Source organism: Pan paniscus, chromosome 4, assembly GCF_029289425.2.
Source record: "Pan paniscus chromosome 4, NHGRI_mPanPan1-v2.0_pri, whole genome shotgun sequence".
NCBI classification, from domain to species: Eukaryota; Metazoa; Chordata; class Mammalia; order Primates; family Hominidae; genus Pan; species Pan paniscus.
Window position 1 is genome coordinate 35,269,963 of NC_073253.2, and position 23,824 is coordinate 35,293,786.

The following is a 23,824-nucleotide window of genomic DNA, read 5'->3' on the forward strand; positions in this document are numbered from 1 at the left end:
AAGAACGTATATAACACAAAAAAATTATACCTATAAATTCACACTTGCCAAATATCATTACAATAAGACTTTAGAAGTGTTTAAAAGCTTCCTTTTTTACCTTCCTAGAAGTATGGGGCACGGACGACAGCATTTCAAATATTTCAACACAAACTAAAAGTTAGCAGTACTCTAACCCCTGAAACCACAGTTCTGGTTGTCTGGTCTGGAATGAAAATGAGTTATTCGGCGAAATGCAGTTTAAATGTGTGATTCCAGCAGCGGGAGGCAGGGAAGTTGAGAACGCCTTCATAGGCAGTCTTTGCTTTGGCTACAAGAGGAAAAACAACTTTTACTTCAAGTTGTGCGTCTCTTCCAGTTTTACTTCCACAGTCAGTAATAAATCAACCCAGGCACCAAGTTCAAACAGATGAAGCTCACGCCTGACCAGTTAGGGCCAGTTATAGTCCTAAGATCTTTCTTTGCTTAAATCATGTCTTCCTTTTGGTCTTTACAAAAAATTCTGTTTAACTGCTTTCTACCCAATGGCTATTTCACCCCATTTCACCAAGGGGTTTGAGGATTGTCCAAGTATCTTTTCACATTATTTGTTGAATTTTTACCGTTTCATAGAAAAAGATCAATTTCTTTCTTTTTTCTTTTTAAATTATAGATTCAGAGGGTACATGTGCAAGTTTGTTACATGGGTGCATTGCATAAGGTGGGATTTGAGCTTCTAGTGAACACATCACCCAGTGAACGTAGTACCCAATTGGTAGTTTTCCCAACCCTCCCCCCTACTTTTGGAGTCCCCAGTGTCTACTGTTTCCATCTTTATGTCCATATGTATCCACTGTTTAGCTCCCGCTTGTGAGAACATGGTATTTGCTTTTCTGTTCCTGCCTTAATCCACTTAGGAAAATGGCCTCCAGCTGCATCCATCTTGCTGCAAAGAACTGATTTCATTGAAAAAGACCAGTTTCTCAGCCCTTCCTATTTACCTCAGAAATTAAGACATCAAGCCAACCCTTGAAATAAACTTTCTTTTTGTCGTTCAAGCAAAGTCAGAGCAGAAAATGCAGGTGGCAGGGCAAGTAGAGTAATTCTGCGTCTTTCTCAGGGATGTCAAGAGCAGACCCTGGGCAAACATCGCTCTGCCTGAGGAAGGATTTAGGGAGCAAGGCTGCCTGGAGGGAACCGGCACAGGGTGCAGGACCCGGAATTCACCCTACACCAGAGCCTAACATGTTAAGAGGTCTAGGACCGTGTAGCAAGTTTTGAAGGCAACCCCACCCCACATCTTTGCATAGTCTGAAACAATTTTGCATCCCCCAACTATTTAGGCAATTGTTCTCATCATTGGATAATCGAATTTCGGAAAATTCTAGACTAATCACTACCTCCAATCACAATATGCTTTGATTGGGCCCGGGAGGGACAGAGAGGGGCTGAGCAAGGCCCCAGGAGCACAGGGCCGAGCAAGTCCCTCCACTCACTCAGCAGATGGGGCACCCGGTGCCCGGCGCTCCCGGGCCCGACCCGACTTACCCTGGGGGGTGGCCTGGGCGCCGGCCGCTAGCCACCGCTGCAGGACCAGGTGCAGCAGGAGGACGGCGGCTCCGCGCGGGGCCAGCATGTTGGCTCTTCCTGCTCCCCGCGAGGCCGGGAGCGACGGCGGCGTTGGCCCCGCCTGGGGGTCCCCGGGCCGTGCGTTGAACCTCGGTCGGCGCCCGGGCCGGCGCCGCAGGTGACCCGTGCTCGGCGTCCGGGCTGCCGTCGGGGGCGCGCTCGCGTTCCCGCCGCGCGGTGCTGGGGAGCTGACTGCTGGGCTCCGCGGCAGCGGCCGGGCGCTTTATGGTGCGGCCGGGCGGGGGAGGGCCGGGGCGGGGGCGGCCCCCTTGGCGGGATCCCCTGTCCTGGGAAGAGCTGGGCAGCTGGAGCAGCGAGCCGGGGCCGCAGGGAGAAAGGCGCGGGTGTGAGGATGGGAAGGAGCCTGGACGGACCAGGTCCTGGGGTGGGTGTAGACACGGCCCCGACGCGCGAGGGTAGGAGCGAAGATGGGCAGTCGGGGCTGGAGAGAAAGGGGTGCTGAGCAGAGGCACTCGGGGCCACAGGGGAGAAAGGAGCGGGAGGAAAGGGGCGAAAGGGAGGAAGAAAGTGACACTGACCCACCAGCTTTGGGCACCTTCAGTCCCCTACTCCTTGCGCTCCTTTTGTTTTCTAAAAAGAAGAATATCCTTTGGATCGGCTTTGAATGCCCACCTTGGGTTCCCTTGCGAATGAATCCTGAAGTTCTCCAGGAACGCTCTGCCTCCTAAAGTGGCCCAGAGAGTAGCGAGTTTCTTTTATTTCTTCAAGCTTTTCTTGAATACTTGAAAGGCTGAATTTTTTTCTCTATCATTTTGAGACACAGTGAAAGTTTGAAAGTTTTTGTGTTTTTAATGGAAATAAAACACATCTCAAGGAATCCATCCAGACAGAGCCATTTCTAGGCTGGTGAATCTGTGCTTTATGGATAATTCGTTTTCAGTATGGTTTCCAAACGCCCTGCTTGCCCACCTCTATTCCTCTGTCACCAAAGATTCCGTGTGACAGTTTAAAGGTACGGGAGTAGAACTTGAAAGAGATCAGAGGAACGCAAGTAATTCGTCCTTTTCCTGGGCAAAGCTCCCGGAATGATATGGATTAACTAGAGGAAAAAATATTTGATAAACAGTGGCAAAAATTTCTCCTCTGTAACAATCTCGACTAATGGAGAAGATCCAGCAAAGTATTGCTATCTCTTTTATGTCTCAAATAATTCCATTTCAAAGTTTAATAAGCCACAAACTGGGAGATTAATGCACCATTTTATCCCCAAACTGTGCTAAAATAACCTGACACCAGTTATCACTCAATTTACAGCTAGCGACTTGGAGATTTGTGAGCTATCTGCAGAGCTCTCTAATATGTAAGGTCCAATACAGGTCTATCCAGGGTTCCTTTAATGCCACATTACTCTACAGTCACTCTTTGGAATGGGGCACCATATGTCTACACATGAGAGAGCACTGAGAGACACAGAGGATGTGCATACATATCAACTAATGAGATACACTAGATTTGGGAACATTCAAATCTCCAGACCATGTTCCCAGGAGTGGCCTGGGTTTGAGAGGAATCTAGGCTCCCAACCTATGCTTCAAGCAGAACAGCCTTGCCTTTCTATGTTTTTACAGTAGACTTCAGAGATTAAGATTTTCTGTGAAGACAATATTTGGATGCTCAAAATTTTGAAAGCCACTATTCAGTGGTTCTCAGCTGATTGGGTATACCAGAATCTCCTGGGGAATTTAAAAAACAGTGATTAGGTGCCTACAGGGAACAAATGAAACCAAACATCAAAAGAAACAATATGCTATATCACACCATAGACTACTCTGATACATAAAATAGGGTTACTCCTTAAATGAGTCACCAAGCAAGCCTAGTGGATGCCTGTGAGAGTTCTTGTGTAGTGTGCCACCAGACACTGCCTGTTTCCTCTCAGATCTGGTGCTCACCTTCCACTGCATGCTTGTCAGCAGTCTAGATAAAATGGGAGACTAGAGAGCAATAAGAAGGTAGAAGGTAGAAACTAGAGTATTTACTTCTCTGTGACCTGAATGGATGCATCTTCTTTGTGACTCTTGCAGGTGGGGTCCACCATGATTCTAGCTTCTGCCTTCTCACCATTTGCACCCTCCAGCCATGACATTGGAGGTCACTTACTGCAGTTGCTAAAATGTGGATTGCCTCACTCTTCTGTTTGACATCTCAGTTCTTCTACTATATATGTAATCATTTCCCTGTATTAAATTTCTTCTATTTAAAATACCTAGAGTATTTGCTAGGAATCTCCATGGTGAGGACAATGCACCACGTGCTGCTGGAGGTAGATGTGTTGGAGGGCACCCTGCAGTGCCCAGAGTCTGGACGTGTGTTCCCCATCAGCCGCAGGATCCCCAACATGCTGCTGAATGATGAGGAAACAGAGTTGATCGTGCCAGGTGCCAGTTTTTCTTTTTATGACCGTGTGTATTTTTGTTGATGTTACCCTGTTTCTGAATTCTGCCATGTGTGTCCCCAACCCTTGACCCAATGATACACCAGACGCACAGTGTTCTTGAGCACAATAGTATTTTTTCTCATTAAAGATTCAAAACCAAAACAAACAAACAAACAAACAAAAAAACTAGGAATTTTCGATCCTAGCAAATTCCCAGCAAAATAGCTTGCACATCATGATGGTTAATGTTGAGTGTCAACTTGATTGGATTGAAGGATGTAAAGTATGGCTCCTGTGTGTGTCTGTGAGGGTGCTGCCCAAGGAGATTAACACCTGAGTCAGTGGACTGGGAAAGGCTGACCCACCCTCAATCTGGGTAGGCACCATCTAATCAGCTGCCAGCGTGGCTAGAATAAAGCAGGCAGGAGAAGACGGAAGAGCAGACTTGCTGCGTCTTCTGGCCTTGATCTTTTTCTGTGCTGGATGCTTCCTGCCCGCAAACATTAGACTCCAAGTTCTTCAGCTTTCGGACTCTTGGACCTACACCAGTGATTTGCCAGGGGCTGTTGGGCCTTCAGCCACAGACTAAAGGTTGCACTGTCAGCTTCCCTACTTTGAGGTGTTGGGACTCAGTCTGGCTTCCTTGCTCCTCAGCTTGCAGACGGCCTGTTGTGGGACTTCATCTTGTGATCGTGCGTCAATACTCCTTAATAAACCCCCCTTCCTATCTATCCTGTTAGTTCTGTCCCTCTAGAGAACTCTGACTAATACACACATATAGGCACACAATAAATTTTGGTTGACTACTAAGTGTAACGGAAAAACAAAAGAATCAAATGACTTTCTGTTAGCCTAACAGAATTTACAATCTGGTTTTGCTTTTAGAGGGCTTGCATTTTTATGCAGCCATTCGCTAGGGAGTCTCAGTAAACTTTATGTCCTCAGGGCTACAGTAAATTTGATTATAATAAAATTAATTTAATTAGCTATGAAATATATGATAAAGGAGACAAAAGAGTTTATTTTCATTTCCATGCCACTTCTTATTAAAATATCTATTCATGTACTTACATTGGATTTTATTTCATTTATTTTAATAATGTATTAATTTGTTTGATTTTTTTTCCCAGTATCCAACTGTGAGCTCCTTAGGATTATCTCATTTAGTTTTGTAACTCTAATTCCAAGTACAGTACCTAACATTTAGTAGTAAATATATCATTGAATTGACTTTCCTTCTCTTAATACTGTAACCTAGGATAAGAGTTGTGACATATTAGTAATCCATTAATAGGTGCAGTAGGTTACAAAAATGGCCCCAATTCTTTGCTCTTCTGTGAACACATCTTTTATTTTTCTGTGTACACATCTCATGGCTTGGCCACGTAACATGCTTGGCCAACAGGATTTTGGCAAAAGTGCCACAAGCAGAGGCTTAAAAAGTGCTTGTGTTATTGGGCTGCTTTACTCCTGCACCTTTGCCTTTGCCATGATAGCATGCCTGTGCTGGCCTATTGGAGGATGAGAGACATAGAGCAGGGTACAGCCCACCCCGGCAAAGCCAGCCAAGATCAAGCTGACAGATGAATGAGTTCAGGCAAGATCAGCAGAGCTGTTTAGTTGACTCCAGATGTGTGAGCAGGACACATTTATTTTTGTATACCATTGAGGTTTGGGGGTTGTTTGTTATGTAACAATATTGTAGCAATAGAGAACTGATATACTACATTTTATTTCTTTTCTAATTGTTGTAATACAGAGTATGACTTAATTTTTGATGTTTGACTGCAGACAGTTCTCAAGCCCCACCACTTCCCTTCCTCTCTGCCCCACATCTGAGCAAACTGATAAGAATGCCTAGGTGCTCCTTCCTTGGCACTAGCACGAAGTTCCAACAGTAAGCCCTAGCCCATGTACGGGAACCCTCACCACAGCCCCACTCCTAACCACAATAAGAATCCCAAAGCCATTCTCCTTTCTTGTTCTCTCTAGTTTTCAGACCAGCTGGGAAGCCCATCTTACTCTCCCCCAAAAAAACGTATTATGTGAGCAATAAACCTTTCAAACCCCTTTGCTGCATGTGTGATGGCATTATTGATTTTGATATCCAAACCCAATTTTGAGAGTGGGGATCTATCCTGCTCCTGTGGGGTGACTATAGCACCATTCTTCACAAGTGGGGGAAATCACCCATACTGTGCACTGATATTTGGCACAACTAAGTAGAAGTTTTATACATATGTGTTAATTGATATAGGTATAATAATAAAGTTACCATTATTTATGTCAGGTTTTCCACTTGAATTTTTGAAGGAAACAGAAATGGATATAATTATTAACATTAAAAGATGGATAAAGGGGCCAGGCATGGTGGCTCATGTTTATAATCTCAGCACTTAGGATGCCAAGGTGGGAGAATCACTTGAGCCCAGGAGCTGGAGACCAACCTGGGCAACATAGTGAGACCTCATCTCTATAAAAATAAAAATTAAAAAATCAGGCCAGGCGCAGTAGCTCACGCCTATAATCTCAGCACTTTGGGAGGCCGAGGCCGGTGGATCACAAGGTCAGGAGTTCGAGACCAGCCTGGCCAACATGGTGAAACCCCCGTCTCTACTAAAAATACAAACAATTAGCCAGGCATGGTGGCGGGCACCTGTAATCCTAGCTACTCAGGAGGCTGAGGCAGGAGAATCGCTTGAACCCGGGAGGTGGAGGTTGCAGTGAGCTGAGATTGCACCACTGCACTCCAGCCCAGGCAACAGTGCGAGACTCTGTCTCAAAAAAAAAAAATTAAAAAATTAGTTAGCCATGGTGGTGCCCACCTGTGGCCCCAGGAACTTGGGAGGCTGGGGTGACAGAATTGCTTGGGCCCAGGAGGTTGAGACTGCAGTGAAAGCCATGATCATGCCACTGCATTCCAGCCTGGGCCACAGAGCAAGACCCTGTCTAAAAAAAAAAAAAAAAAAAAAAAAAAAGATATTTACATTCTACCATGTGATGACATTTATACTCTAGCACTGGGAAAGGCAGACTTTGGACTCCTATTTAGTTTAGTATTAATAATAAAGGAAGGTGCTTAAGCGACAGGAAAAAAGCTATTCCAAAAACTACTTAGCACAGATAAGGGCTCTGTAAATGAAGCTGGAGTCTTTTGATTAGTGTGTAATTCAAAGTAGAATTTTCTCCCCAGAATTTAGAAGATATTTTGCTTTAGCAATTAGGCACTGATGATTAGTAAAGCAAGAAAAGAGGTGTGAAAAATCAGTCATTTTCAATCTAAGTGTCTCTATAAAAAATTATCATTAACCTCTTTAATATATTTTACTAAATAAAGTGTAAAATCCTTAGAAAAATAGCCAGAACAGGACATGTTACAATTAATAATTATGTATACATTTAATAATTACGTATATACCAAACTTGAAGTCCAGAGAGAGTTTATAACAACTAGGATCTCTTAAAGTAATTGCTTGCCTTCATTAAACAACACATTTATCCATCCATATGGTGGTTCCTGCAATGTCTAATGATAACAATGATTATCGTGCCAGGAATGTCCCTTACTGAGTGCCAGGTGTCTAGATGTATTTGCTAAGAAAATATGATGCAGAGTGTAATGAATTAATATGGCATAAAACAAACTTGCAAAATACATGAAAATTACATGAATTTGGATCCTGCCTCAGCCTCCCAAGTAGCTGGGAATTTTGGATAGTTTGATTTTATTTGGGCTGAAGTTCATCTATGGGGAAAAAATGGTTTGCAAGCAAATGAATAGTATTACTTCATTTCCTGGGGGCATGTTTGTCCTAACTAAAAGAACTGTCACATCGAAGGATTTTAGTAGTTAACTTTCAACAAGAAAATCAGTGCTGCTAATTACAAATTACTTCTAATTAGTTCATTAAAGCTGTAGTGAACAGATGAGACTATATAAAAAGAGTGTGTAAAATAAGAAAAAACGGGGAGGGGGGTACAGGAACACTGGGGAACACTAGTATTAAGAGCCTAGCAGAAGGAGAAGCCAGAAATGAATACTTAAGGATGCAAAAGAAAATCTGGAAAATATGGTTTTGTGGGCCGGGCATGGTAGCTCACGCCTGTAATCCCAGCACTTTGGGAGGCCGAGATGGGTGGATCACTTGAGGTCAGGAGTTTGAGACCAGCCTGGCCAATATGGTGAAACCCCATCTCTATTAAAAACACAAAAATTAGCTGGGCATGGTGGTGGGCGTCTGTAATCCCAGCTACTTGGGAGGCTGAGGCAGGAGAATCGCTTGAACTCGGGAGGTGGAGGTTGCAGTGAGCTGAGATCGCACTATTGCATTCCATCCTGGGCGACATATCAAGACTCTGTCTCAAAACAAACAAACCAAAAAAAAAAGTATGGTGCGGGGGAGGCATAGTGGATAGTATCGACTATTTTGACCTGTGTGGAGAGGTCAGGCCAGATAAGAGCTAAAAACTGTGCTTGGGTTTATCAACTCGGAAGTCACTGGTGACTCTGTTGAAAGCAGTTTGATGGAGTAATGTGGGTGAAAGAAGGGCAGAGTATTGCTATTTGAGGAGTGAGGATGACAGAATAGGAAGTGGAGATGGTAAGGGTAGATAAGTTGGTGGGTTTTTAGAGACAGTGGCGGAGGTGGGGTGGGGTGGGGATGTCTTGCTGTGTTGCCCAGGCTGGTCTGAAACTCCTCGGTTCAAAAGATACTCTTGCCTCAGTCTCCTGTGTAGCTGGGATTGCAGGTGTGCACTACTGTGCCCTGCTAAGGATAGATTAACTTTTAAGAAGTTTGTCTGTAAAGCAGAAGGTATATATAGAGCAGTAACTCTGTGGGAGAGATATGAACGTATTTTGATTTAGGTCGAATAGAGCTGCCAAGGAGGGAGGAGTTATGGTATTTTAGGTTTTCTTTTTCTTCCTTTTTTTTTTTTTGGAGACAGGGTCTCACTCTGTCACCCAGGCTGGAGTGCAGTGGCACGACCTCGGCTCACTGCAGCCTCAACCTCCTGGCCTCAAGTGATCCATCTCAGCCTCCCAAGTAGCTGGGATTACATGTGTCCACTACATGCCTGGCCAATTTTTGTATTTTTTTTTGTCGAAATGGGATTTTGCCATATTGCCTAGGCTGGTCTTGAACTCCTGGGCTCGAGCAGTCCACCTGCCTTGGCCTCCCAAAGTGCTGGGATTACAGGTGTGAGCCGCCGTGTCCTGCCTGATATTTTGTTTTTTTGTAACGGGTTTTTCATTTTATGCGTCACGTCACTCCTCTAGCAATGTAAGCTTTGCAAGAATGAAGCCTGTCAGTGTAATAAACGGCAACAAAATTCCCATCTTGGGGATTTATTATTGCCTACAACAGGAAGTCCAGGGGGAGAGAGCTGTGGAGGTGCTTTGGTGAATTAATGATGTTATGCCTGTGGACCAATTCCTGGATTTCCCTCATGGTTGCAAAATGGCTGCTGCAGCTCTAAACACTGTCTCTTTACGTGATATCATCCAAAAGTAGGAAACAAGGAGAGGGTGGGGATTCTGCTCTTGTAGCTTTCTTTTTTCCAGTGAGAAAAACCTTTCCTAGAAGCACCCCAACAGACTTCTCTTCAGGTCTTACTGTCCAGGAGTTGGTCACAGACATACCCCTTTGTTTGCCAGGAAGGTGGAAAAGTAACAATCTGTTTTCTTCAGACTATTATAAGAGGTGGACTCCACCAGGAAGAAAGAAGGAGAAGGGAATGGATTATTGCCAATGTCCACATGATTGGCCACAAGTTCTGTGTCTTCCGCTTTGTTAGTGCCTGCTGCAGTGCTGGGTGTTTACAGGTGGGTCTTTGGCAAATAGTTTTATTCTCCAGTGAGGTTTATAGTGCAATTAAACAAATATGTGAGGTAGAGAGGAGAAGTAATGTCCTGGTAAATCAGAATGGGAATGAGAGTGTGGGGAAAAAAATTAAAGTCTTAGGGAAAAGTAAATGGGCAGAAAGAGAGAAAATGACTTCAATTTCAGTGGTTTTAATGTGAAGAATACTCTTAATGTATTAAAAGTTTTAGACCAGGGACTGGCAACTATAGCCTATAGGCTGAATCTGGCCCACTGCTTGTTTTTATAGGATCAGTGAGCTAAGAATAATTTTTATAGTTTTAAATGATTGGAATTTAATATTTCTGATGTGAAAATCATGTGAAATTCAAATTTCAAGGCTCATAATTAAAGTTTTATTGGAATACAGCAATGCTATGTCCATTTTTGTGGCACAATGGTACAGTTGAGTAGTTGTAACAGAGCCCATGTGGCCTGCGAAGGGCTCAGATATTTACTCTCTGGTCCTTTACAGAAAAGGTTACTGACCCCTGTTCTAGATCATGCCTTTTCTGGCAATCCTTGTCCATTAATATTAGACTCAATTATTAAGCAGAAGAAAACACAGAAGGAAGGAGAAGGAAATATTAGTGGGCTTCTTTTCTTGCTGGTAGTCCCTTCCCTACTTTCTTATTGACTACTCAGATCTAGGAGTCGAGGCACACAGGGCATTAGAGTTATCATCTTGCCTCCTAGTACCGCAAACTAAAAAATATTAAATCTGTTGTTCATCTCCTTCTAAGTATAGTGTTTCTTTCCAGTGGTATTAAAATGACCCAGGTTCATATAAATTTCAGGAGAAGTAGGAGGGAATTGGTCACTGACTTGAAAACTGTTTAATGGAAATGTGATTTCATGTATGGATCTAGGGAAATGTATACTGCAAACATAGTTTATTATTCCATTTGAATGTTAAATTCCATTGGTATGTAGCATGTGCTTTATCACGCATGTCAGTGAAAAATGACTTTCCGACCTATATAATCCTCACAATAGGATTTCCCTGTGGAGTTCTGCCATGCCTCTTCACCAGAAGAGTTTTTGAGTATGGGTATAATTACTAGTGATGTTGATTATTTTGGCTACCACATTTAAAAATTGACTAATGGGAAAGGAAAATAGATGTAACAAATCTAATAAAGTTTACCCAGAAATCCAGGGTGAGTAAATGTAGTAGAGGAATTTGGAATAAGAACAGAGAAGAGGAACGTGTGGAGGACCTCAGAAGGACAGGTGAGAGGCGACAAAAGGTCCCTCAAGGATGAATGAGCTCATCACATCCAGGGGTTTTGAGCACTGATTCCTTTAAAGCACCTATCAGGAAGAGCTCCTCCTGAGTGAGCCCTAAGCCCCATTCATGATTCCTTCTTCTTTCCTTGATGTTCCCCTGACCACTCCCTGCAAAGAGCTCATTTTCTAGTGCCTTTCCAGTGGGGCCAGGTACTTCATCCACAGCAGCTCCCTAAAGTTGCTTGTGGGGTCACGGGCTTTGGGGCTAGTTCTCTGAGGGCTGCAGTGCCTTGAACACAATCTTTCAACACTGTCTGTGTATCCAATAGTTAAGCAGCTAAAATCAGAGGCCTGCAGACTTGCCCTAGCATACTTTATCAGGGCTTCTTCTGCGAGATTATGACTAGTTTTTCTCATCTTCTTTTGCACAACACAATGTTCTAATACATATGTCCTTGTACTCATATTCATGCATGCATATATATGCATGTTTATTATAAGTAAACATATATCTACACATCATCTTTTTCTTTTTCTGTGGAAGAGTATGGTAAGTTTTTACTGCCTAGAAACCCACATCATAATAATAACCAAATTTAAATATCTCATTCAGATAGGGAGCTTTGTCTTATATTTGATCTCATTTAATCTTTACAACAATGAGATGGGACAGATGAGTGCCATAGTTATAATTATAATGCACCAATTTTTTCAGCAGGTACTATAGTTATAATTTCCACTGCACAGATTAGAAAACTGAACGTCAGGGAGATTGAACAACCTTCCCAAGGAAATGCCAGAAAGTGGACTCGAACTGAGGTCTTCTGACCCTAGGCACAGTGTCCTTCTACTTGCCTGCACTGCCTTAGGGAGAGTGAATGTCTGATCAATGCATAAAACTTTGCTTCTGGGGCACACTACGTGAATTGAGGCCATGAGAATGCATTTCTTGTAATTAATTTAACGTACTTCCTTCTTCACATATTATGTGAAGCCAAAAACTCAGTTTTTTAGTATTTGCTTTTTTTCTCTGTATTTTTAGAAAGCCATTGCCAAAATGGTTGTGGTCACCAGCATAATACATCATGATATAGCTCTGTCCCGTGAAGGAATCATAATGCTATGTATGATCTGGAGAGGCAGCACGGTGGAGCCACACCTGGGTTTGAAACCTGGCCCAGCCACTTACTAGCTGTGTGGCCTTGGGGAAGTCCCTTACACTCTTGGATGAATAAAGGAGTGGTGTCTTACTTTCCTCACTGGGAAATGGGAATGATAGCTACCTTATGGGTTAAGAACCAGCTCTAGGGTGGTGCATAACATATCATGGCTCTCAATGAACAGCATTGGGCTTCTGACTTCAGGGACCTGAAACTGATTCCCAGGATGCATGATCTTGAAACATTTCTGAGAGTGGCCGGTAAAAACAAGAAGGGGTAGTGTCCTGGTTAGGAGTGCAACAGCCTTTAATACTGGCTCCATGACTGTATGACCTTGGGAAGCCATTTAATGGTTCTGTTCCTTAGAGTGGTCATTCATAAGATGAAGATGCTAATGGGACCTGTTTTCAGGTGAGTGGAAAAGCCAATAGTACTGTTCTTAGTTGGAGGATGAATATAAACACTTAACCCAGTGCCTGGCACATGGTGGTTTCCTTATTATTATCTTTATTTTTGTGGGTGCTATGGTTTGGAGATGGTTTGTCCCACCCAAACTCATGTTGAAATTTGATCCCCTTTGCGGTGGTGTGGGGAGGTGGGCCCTAGTGACAGGTGTGTGAATCCTGGGGATGGATTCCTCAGGAATAGGTTAATGCCCTTCCACAAAGGTGAGCGAGTTCTTACTCTCGTGGGATGGATTAGAATGGGATGGGTTGTGAGAAAGAGCCTGGCTCCTTGGTTTCTCTCTTGCTTCCCCTCGCACCATGTGATCTCTTTGCACACACCAGCTCCCCTTTTGCTTTCCACCAAGAGTTGAAGCAGCTTCAGGCCATCACCACATGTGTGTGGATGCCCAAACTTGAACTTTTCAGCCACCACAATCATAAGCCAAATAGACCTCTCTCTCTTTCTTTTAAAATAAACTACCCAGTCTTGGATATTCTGTTACAGCAACACTAAATGAATTAAGACAGTGGAGTTCAGATGTTTCCATTTGTAATTGAGTTTGTTAATCTATTATCACCCAAAGCTTAAATAAGAGGAAACGGGGAAACTGTAGGTTATTGTTGACAATCTTTGAACAAGTAGAGCATACTCTGTTAGGGAAGGGGCACCAAACCCTCTTGTAAATGGAAGGAAAATACAGCCGGACTTAGAGTAAATTTTAATTGCCCTGACTACAAGTAGAATGAGTGACTTCAGCTGCTTTTGTAACAGTGCAAATACTGAGCTCCCAACTCAGGTGGAGTCTGTGTTACTTTATATAGAGATACGATATATCTCACGTGTATATGCAGGTACAGCTAGGTATATTGTCCAATGTAGAGGTGAGACAAATAGAGTTCAAGGGCTGGTTCAGGCCAAACAAGGTCTCAGGATAAAAATATCCAGCATCTACAACCTGTAATTGACACTCAGGAATAATTATTCCATGATAATCAGGGACTGGGTTTTCATGTGATGTTATAATTCTGAGATTTGTTTTTTGCAGAATCATGTCTGTTTACTTTTTTCTTTATTTTTCTTTAATAAATAATTGAGCCTGGTGTTCTTGCAACTAAGGAAATTGATGATAACCTACTCAGTTATCCAGGGGAAAGGTCTATCCTAAATCTTAAGGGGAGGCTTGAATAAAGGGGAGTGGACCATCCTCAGGCAGTAGTCTAATCCCGAGGATCCCAAGCCCACTACACTAAAAAGGAAACCATGAATGACATTGGCTTTAGAAACCTGCTTCTTATATAAAAATGTCCTTACAAATTAAAAAGCATGAAAAAAGAGATGTACTGCACTTGTCAACAGGGCTATTTCCACATTGTTATGAACGTATTTATGACTTTTGAGAAGGTGTTTTCTCATGACCTGGCCTATCTTCATACTTTTTTTTGTACAGAATGTAGAATTCTGAATTCACAATAATTTGAATAAATGAGCTGCACAAATTAGGGAAAAAGATTGGTTTGATACAGCACCTTTTTGTGTTGAGACAACTATATTTTCAACTGTGTAATTGAAAGGTGAACATGCTGGATTTATGCCTTAGGGCCACAAGCTTTTTTACAGTATTATGGTAAAGAATTTTTTTTTCAAAACTTGCTTGTGGTTGTAACCACTATTTGAATCTCTTGCTTGTGGCTGTAACCACTGTTTGAATCTCTGCAAGAACTGGAAGAAAAGTGATTGCAATTTAACTTCCATTTAAAATGCTGTTGCATTGAGACTTCCGTTTCTAGTAGTGTAATGTGATGACATACCCTGAATGATCCTCCCAGTGAAAATAACTAAAAACTTGGGGTAGAAATTTTAAAATTAAATGAATTATTGAGCTGGCAAGAAAGCAAGAAACGTATAGAGACCAAATATAAAATGAAAGCCTGAGTCCTGAGAGGGAAAGCGAGTGCCAAAGCTAGATTTTACCCTGAAAGTGCCTGATAAAACCTCGGACCTTAAACTTCTGTTGTATCAGCAGCATGGGTTGAAGAGATTAAGAAAAAGACATCCTAGGGTGAAAAGCCCAGTAGGAAACCTTTCATAGAAAACTGAGACATCAGGAGTCGCACCCTCAGTGTAGGGTAGCTTAGACATAAACCCTCCTCCCAAAAGGAGAGAACAAGAAATTTGCCTCTCCCGATTTTGGCTGTGGAGTAGAGGAGAACACCTCTAGGGGAATTCATGTGATTTTCTGGTTTGTTTTTACACTTTCCCACAAAATTTAAAAATTTGTGGAAATTCTGAGCCTACAAAAAAGTTGAAAGAAAAGTACAAAGAGGCCAAGTGCAGCTGCTCATGCCTGTAATCCTTGTACTTTAGGAGGCCGAGGGAAGAGGATTCTTTGAGGCCAGGCGTTCAAGACCAGTCAGGGCAACATAGACCCCGTCTCTACAAAATATACAAAACACAGACCCCGTGTCTACAACAAATACAAAAATCTAAGCTGGATGTAGTGGCGCATGTAGAGGCTGAGATGCAAAGATCCCTTGAGTCTGGGAGTTTGAGGCTATAGTGAGCTACGACTGTACCATGGCACTCCAGCCTGGATGACAGAGACCCTGTGTCTAAGAAGCAAAGTACTATGAACAGTGCTCTTAGAGTCACTACTTTATCTCATATGCCTATACATATGTGTGTATGTGTCTGTGTATAGATAATATGTTTTTTCACTTATTAACATACTTTTATTAAAATCAACTATTTTTCAAAATGAAAAAATTTAGTGATAAGACTAGCATTGTTTTACCTTTTTGCAAATCTCTTTTATGTCTGACAATGGAAGACAGTTGGATTCTCAAGTCTGCTTCTTCATTTGATGCACTGCTTTGGTTAAAGTATATGAAGAAAAACTAGTTTCACATGGACTTGCAGTTGGAGGGAGAACTTCAGGAACCCCCTGAAATGGTCTCAGGTACCCCCAGGAATCCTCAGACCATATTTCGAGAACCACTGCAACAAAACTGTTTCTCGGTTGAAGATTCTCTATAGCTACCAAATTAGTACTAGAATTGGCAATTCCTTCTGTGGCCCAAAACATTTTAACAAGTTGTGATGAGGTAGTGGTAGTAAAGGAAACTTGAACTCTTGTGTTAATTCAATTTTAGGTGACATCAGTTTTTAAATTGAGTTCATACATTTGCCAGCCAAGATTACATATTACAATTTTTTAAAATTTATTTTTCTAAGCTAAGAAGAGAAAGCAACATGTCATATGCATGCAGTGTTTACATTTGTATAGTGGTTTTGCATTTTATAAAGCCTCTTTCTGTGCCCCATGTAATGCCATGTAGTCCTTAGAAGCCTGCATTATAGAGGAGGAAAGCTCAGGGTAGACAGGCAATGTGCCCGAGATTGCCATCAGTAGCCAGCCTATGCAACCAGGACTCAGAGCTGGGTGTGATGACTCTGAATCCCACGTTCTTTCCTCATTCAGCTGCCTGCTGCTATCACACTAGAGGAAGACAGGGCTGACTGCTGTTTTCAGGGTCAGCGATCCACATTCCCCCTTGTACAGTTGGAGTCCTCTGACTAAGCGATGCACTCACAGGACAATCCTGTTCTGGCTCTAATGAACACACATTTCACTTTGTTTGTTTGTTTGTTTGTTTGTTTTTTGTTTTTTGAGATGGAGTCTCGCTCTGTCACCCAGGCTGGAGTGCAGTGATGTGATCTTGGCTCACTGCAACCTTCGCCTCCCGGGTTCATGCCATTCTCCTGCCTCAGCCTCCCGAGTAGTTGGGATTACAGGCTCCTGCCACCACGCCTGGCTAATTTTTTTTGTATTTTTAGCACAGACGGGGTTTCACCATCTTAGCCAGGATGGTCTCGATCTCTTGACCTCGTGATCCACCTGTCTCGGCTCCCAAAGTGCTGGGATTACAGGCGTGAGCCACCGCGCCCGGCACATTTCACTTTTAAAAGGTGGCTTTTCAGCCTTGGAAGAGGGGACCCTTCATTTACGTTCACTTTTGTTCACATACACAGGAGACAGCATTCGCTCTAGAATCCAACTGGACTTTATTTGACACAGAATACGATGTGGCTGCGAGAACAGCAAATGGCAAAGACAAAGCAGAAAAGACACAGTTCTATCTAATTTATAATTAAGTGACAGAAGGGCAAGTCATTAAATGAATCGCAAAACAGTTAAGCTTGATGGAAGAATTCTTTTTCTGGTGTCCATACTTTTGGAATTCCTATTGTCTGTTGTCCAACAGACACAGCTGTTGTGTTTTGAGCCAGTGAGAGAGATAGTGAAGTGAAAAGCACGGTTACAGGCTCCCCGTGCAACGGTACACACTTCTGAAGTGGCAGACTCTTGGTTAGCTTGACATTCTATGCAGATCCATGCTGTGATTCCTGCAGATGGCACAGTTATTAACCACAACATCCCAAGCCCAGAGGGCTAGCTACTGCATTTCACTTTTTTACTTCAAAGCACTGCTGTTGGTACTGCTTGGGGTATCCACATCCATTGCCACTGCCATTTTGGACCAGCTTTTTTTGTTTGTCTGTTTGAAAGCCAGTTATAAGCACAGGACACTTTACCCTTCAATACTTCAGCAGCCATCTCCTAGATGAAGGACATCTCTTGTATAATTACAATATCCTTATCTCACCTAAGAAAAGTAATGATAATTCCATAATGCCATTTAATATACAGTTTGCATTCTAATTTTCTTAAGTGACTCCCAAATATCTTTTATGACTTAAAAAAATCCAGAAATCAATGAAGGGCATGCCTTGCATTGGGCTGTTCGTCTCTGTAGTTTCTTTTGATTTCTATCTTATAAATTAAAGTGTACGTACGTGTGTGTGTGTGTGTATGACTTTTTTGAAGAATCCAGGCTCTATAGAATGTCCTAGATTCTGTCCTATAGTCTTGATTTGGTCAATTATTTCTCATGATTAGATTCAAGTTAAATATTTTTATCAATGATACTTCATAGTTGATGTTGCTTCTTGTGGTTTTGTAGTTCCAAATTCATGCTACTATAGTTGAGCCAGTGAGAAATGCAGTGGAAGTGGAAAGCATGACAAGAAAAAAAAAAAAAAAAACAATCACAGAGAGAACTGGTAGTCCTCCTAGGCAATCGAAGTAAAAGAAAATCCTTTCTGAAGGACACCAACTTTAACCAGTTCTCAAAAAATCCTACAGATAACATTCTAAAGAATATGAACTTCCCTCCCAACACACAAAGACAAAGTATACTAGGCAAAAGGCACACCAAGTAAGAGCCAGAGGAAATAGCAGACAACAACATCACACTTTCACAGACTTGCAGATATTAGAAATATCAGAAGTAAACTATACAATAAATATATTTAATATGCTTTAAGAAATAAAACAGACATTTGAAAATAATGACAAGAAATAAAAAATGTTTAAAAAATAAGTATATTTGGGCTGGGCACGGTGGCTCACACCTGTAATCCTAGCACTTTGGAAGGCCGAGGTGGGCAGATCACCTAAAGTCAGGAGTTTGAGAACAGCCTGGCCAACATGGTGAAACCCCATCTCTACTAAAAGTACAAAAATTAGCCGGGTGTGGTGGCAGGTGCCTCTAATCTCAGCTACTAGGGAGGCTGAGGCAGGAGAATCAATTGAACCCAGGAGGCAGAGGTTGCAGTGAGCCGAGATCATGCCATTGCACTCCAGCCTGGGCGACAAGAGCAAAACTCTGTCTCAAAAAAAAAAAAAAAAAAAGTATATTTGAACTGGAACTTCTGTAAGTGGAAAATATAATTTAAATTAAAATCAATGTATGAATTAAACAGCAGACTGGACACAAAGAGATAACTAGTGAAGTATAAGATAAATCTAAAGAAATCATATAAAATATAGTACAGAGAAATGAGATTTCAAAATATAATAAGAGAAAAAGAAAGAGTTTTTGAAAAAGTCCATACACCTAATTGGAGCTCTGGAAAAACATAGTAGAAAGAATGGAAAAGAGACAATATTCCAAGGAAAACTGGCTGAGAGTTTTTCAGAATTGCTGAAAGATGATAAGCCAAATCACAAGCAGATAAATACAAATAAAATAATTCCTTGGCACATTAGAGTGGAAGTTCAGAACAACAAGGTCAAAGAGAGGATCTATCTTAAAAGTAGCCAAAGATAACAAATCACCACAAAGGAATAAAAATTAGAGGTATAGCAGTGTTTCCAACAGCATTGATGGAAGCCAGAATATCATTTTCAATGTGTCAAAGAAAAAAAAAGATCAATCCCAAATCCCACGATTAGTAAAAAGATCGTTTAAGAATAAGAGTAAAATAAAAGACATTTAAGACAAACAAAACTGAGTATAGATCCTCACAAAAGAAAATTTCGAAGGATATACTTGAGGCTCACAGAAAATGAATCCAAATTGAAAGTCTGAAATTCAAGAAGAAATGGTGAGCAAAGACATTTATAAATAAATACACTTCAACACTGGCCATATAAAACAATGGTGATGACAATAATAATAGTGTTTAATTTGTAGAATTAAAAAGCAAAATAGAACTAAAACACTCAACTAAAACAACAAATAAAGTGGCATGGGAAGCAATTTGATTAGTCTTATAATCCCCTTGTATTTTTCAGAAGCAGGTAAAAAGATTTAAACTTAGATTTTATTAAATATTAAAATATTTGGGTTAACCTCAAATGAATAGACAGAGGATGCATTATTTAAAAATTAGTAGATGGAAGAAATTGAGCAAAGAACAAAATTCCTTAAAAAAACACACATTTTGTTGGGTTGCATGTTGTTAGATTGTATTGTGGTATTGTGTTATCCATATCACCGAGATTTTCTTATCTAAATAAAAAATTTCTTTCAGATTCGAGTGCCAAGAAAAAGCTTTCTTTATTTGGGGAGGTTTTCTTTACGGTATTATTTTGTACCTATTATAATTTCATGTATGCTTTTGCCATCAGGAAGCCCAGCTTGAACATTGGCCTCCATTTTAATAATTATGTAGGAACTAGCATTCTATACATCTTTGTAATTCTAATTCCTCCTCCCATCTTTGTCATCTTTGTCATCTAACATTTATTTTTATTTTTCTTGATCCTGATTTTTATCTTGTGTTCTTATCATCTGTCTTAAATGCTTTGGAACAACTTAAGTAGGAATAAACCAACATAATTGAATGGATCAATAAATAAATATAAAATGATTAAAGCAAATAGAAGATTGACATCTGGGAAGTGGAAACTCTTTTGCTGTTTTGTTTTTTCATTAGTGTCAGCACAGGGAGTGTGGTATGGGTTAATCTATCCGTTTTGAATCAGTTCATCAAAGGTTGGAATTTTAAGCAGTTTGTCTATGCTTGAGGTTTTGGGTAGCTGCGGGCAGTGCAAATCACTAACAGGACAGGCAAAATCTATTATGAAAAGGAGAAACAAAAACTTATCACCTCACATTGCCAATACTTCACTGATCATTTTTTAGGGCTAGCAATACTATAATCCTAAATACAATAATATGTGTATATTATTTGTTCATCATTTACGAAGAACTCAGTTTGGTTTCTCAAACAGAAATTGTCATCAGTAAAGAACCTGCCCTGCTTTCATACAATGAAACAGTTGAATTTGTTACAAGATTTTGTCTCACTGGATTCATTTTGTGCTAAAAATAATACCATTTCGCAGACCAATCCCACTCAAAAAACTCAGTGGAACACAGAAAAAGAACACAGAAAATAAAAATGAAATAAAATAAAACATGATGACATTTCAACACTACAGTGTAGGTGTTATATGGGAGGAAGGCAACAATGGGGTGACCCCAAGAATTAGGCTATGAAGGGACATAGCCCTTTGCCAGCTGAGCACATATAATCGGTCAAAACAGTATGCAGTCACATCTTCCAGAAAAAAAGAAACTTCACTTTAATCTGTCTTGATTAAAGACATCAACACGTTTAAGGCAAGACCATGTCAATCAGAAAGGGAATCGGTGAGTCACTGAGGTTTGGGAATGTGTGACACAGGAAGAGTCAGTGAGGCAAAGTCTGGCAGTAGATGCGTGAATACTGTCCAGGGAAGGGTCTTCCTGGTCCCAAAGACAGCCCTTCTGGTCCAAGAGGCAGACAGAAACACATGGTGGAAATGGATGCATCATGTAATTATAGGCTGACCCCATTAAACATCACCCTTGTTGCTTGCCAAGCAACTTTCTGTTAAATTGGCTTCCTTGCAGTTTGTCTAAGAATGTACTTGCCAGGCTGATGCTAATGCTCACCTCGTAAAAGACACCTTGCCTTTTAATGACAACATTGGCAGTCTGCTTATTATTCTTCAGCTTCTTTCAGGCACTGACAAGAGTTTCTGCATCTCTGAGACTGAAGGCCTGACCCTGGTCCCTGGTGCCTTCATCATGGAAAGGAACACTTGCCTTGGGAGCCAGCATGCCAGTCTTCCCTGCAACAGCTGACCTTCCCCAGGGACCTTCTCCGTGAATGTTGACAACCAGCAATCATTTTACTAATGATGAGGATGATGTTGTTCCAGTGAAACACAGTATTATCAGGAGGTTTCTTATCAGAGGGAGAAATGTTCCAAAAGGCATAGGGATCGGCACCAGAACATGGACTTATCCTTCCTGTTATACAGCTCACAGGGATACTGGTGATCTCACTCCCCTCAAAGGTGAGACAGGCTTCAGCCCTTGAGGGGGCGTCCTCTTACCTCCCTAAGTACTTGTAGGCCTTTATAGAGGGTCTCCCACCATGACTAGGCCTTGCAAGCCCCACAAGGGCATACTCACCTTGGCAGAACCTGATAGCTGGATCATCTAGGGGAAGCCCATACCTGAGATGCTCAGCCCCTACTTAGTTCTTGCTGCCACCAACTCAGTACTAAAGAAACCAAAACTTTCCCCATCCCCTAATTGGATATTTATTTCAACGCCAAAAGGAAAAGTATGATAGGGTTACACCTTTTTTCCTTGCTTCATCTCTTCTCATCTAAATTTGGAAAATGTTCTAAGGTTGAGTACTGAATGTTAATTATTTTAGAAGATGTAAAGTTTCCATTAAAAGATTTCTTACCAGAATGGTGACATTTCCAAGTTTTTGAGAGTCACCACATTTCAACTGGCAAGGAGTGTTAGCAAGACTTTGGCTTTATCTGAATCTGGTAGTGATGAAATAAAATTATCAAAGAAAAGACGTCAGTTATTGAGTGCTACTCTTTTTCCTCCTTTCTATACATAATAAGGTTTGAAGAAATTAAGTGACAGACTTGGATTAACACCTGGTTCTCCAGACTGCTGGTCCGGTGCTCTTTCCACTTTCTCATTGAAATATACTCCATAGTTCCTTGGCTATTTTCCTCACTCTTGTCCAATTCAAAGTCTCTTCTTCACATTCCTCATACCCCAAATGTCTGTACCTTGGGCTATAACCCACACATGGTCATAAATAAATACCTGCAGCTACTCCATGGTATCAGACACTTTCTCCCTCTCTTCCCCCAACTACTGGCTAACACCACATCCTTGGGCTCGAGTACCACTTTTGCTGAGCCTAAGAGATATCTGAACTCCCTAACATCTCAATCAGTCTGAGAATGTTGATGCTTCCAAGGGTACTGCTGTATCCACAGAACATCATTCTGCTTGTTCCAGGGATCCCACCACATCTGCGAGGGACCACTGTCATGACTGCTGGAATCATCAGTACCTCTGTTGGGAACCAGAGCTGTGTCTACTACATACCATTGGCACATCACCTGAAGACCATGGTCATATCTGTTGGAGGCCACCGTTACATCCATTGAACATCCTCTGATGCTTTGGACACTGTGAGATTCCAAAGCTGGGCAGCATTTGAAGCAAAGTTTGAGACGTTATCTCTTTCCTGGTTAGGTGGGACATATGTATTGTAGTAAGTGGTGGTGGTGGTATCAAGACAACACTGTGCTGTACCCCAAAGCCTTAAGGAGTTTTTACTGAAACCATTCTTTTCACAATTTACTTACAATCCCACCTCTACATGGGACTCAGTGATGAATAACAGGCAAGCTGGGCAAGGAGACATAGCCAAGAGCTGGGCTCCAAGCTATGTCTGGAATCTCTCCTTCTGGGGTTTTGTTACTGGATCAAGTTGACTTTCTTCTTACCTTATGGTAAACTTCCTTCAAAAAGGCTTACTTATGGGGTATCTACTATTAGAACTGTCATTTATCAGTGCTTACTACGTTTTAGGCCCTATGCCAAGAACGAATTATACATCATTTAATTCTCACAACAGCCTTGTGAAAGTATTATTATATCTCTGTTTTACAAATGAGGAGATGAAGGCTTAGACGGGATACAGACTCTTCCAGGGCCACAAACCTAATAAATGGTAGAGCTGGGGTTTAAACCCAGACCTGTGGAATACTGGAGCCTGTTTTCTCAATGCCATGCTACACGGCCAGGGTGCAAATATACCCTGGGCAGGCTGTCACCTACCCACTATCAGACATGCCCAGCTACAGCTAAATCCCAGAGGCAAACATAAATAGGGCTCAAAGTGGGGCCCTTCATGGAGATATCACTTTATTCTTAAAATATGACAATGCAGGATCCCGGCTAGACCCCTTTGAGTTTAAGAAATTACACACATTTGGCCAGGTGTGGTGGCTCATGCCTGTAATCCCAGCACTTTGGGAGGCTGAGGCAGGCAGATCACCTGAGGTCGGGAGTTCGAGACCAGCCTGACCAACATGGTGAAACTGTTTCTACGAAAAATACAAAAATTAGGCAGGCGTAGTGGCGGGCACCTGTAATCCCAGCTACTTGGGAGGCTGAGGCAGGAGAATCACTTGAAAACAGGAGGCAGAGGTTGCAATGAGCCAAGATCGCGCCATTGCACTCCAGCCTGGGTGACAGAGCGAGACTCTGTGTCAAAAAACAAAACAAAACAAAAAACAAAAAAACAAATTACACACTTTTGATGGGGGGAGAGGGCAGAAACTTGCCTTGTTTTGAGGATCCCTTGGCCCTGCTGATATGCAGCTGAGAAGTCTCATGTGTTCCAGCACTAAGTTTCTGGGAGATGATGGGGATAAGGGCACAGGGGAGAGGAGAGAG

The 23,824-nt window shown here is 41.8% G+C and overlaps 1 protein-coding gene and 1 pseudogene across 2 annotated transcripts in view; both read right to left on the reverse strand.

Moving 5' to 3' along the window:
- The window catches only part of THBS4 (thrombospondin 4), a 97,809-nt gene that overhangs the window by 51,956 nt on the left and 22,029 nt on the right, over window positions 1-23,824 (reverse strand). The window contains exon 1 of one of the 2 annotated variants that reach the window (XM_008975796.5): window positions 1,528-1,827. The exons of the other annotated variant lie outside the window; for it this stretch is intronic. Within the exon in view, the coding sequence (XP_008974044.2) occupies window positions 1,528-1,615 (88 nt within the window). The 5' untranslated portion in view covers window positions 1,616-1,827. Of the gene's footprint in view, window positions 1-1,527; window positions 1,828-23,824 lie in introns of those variants that run through there. 2 annotated transcript variants of the gene reach the window in all.
- LOC129397756 (RING-box protein 1-like) lies at window positions 15,932-19,181 on the reverse strand (annotated as a pseudogene).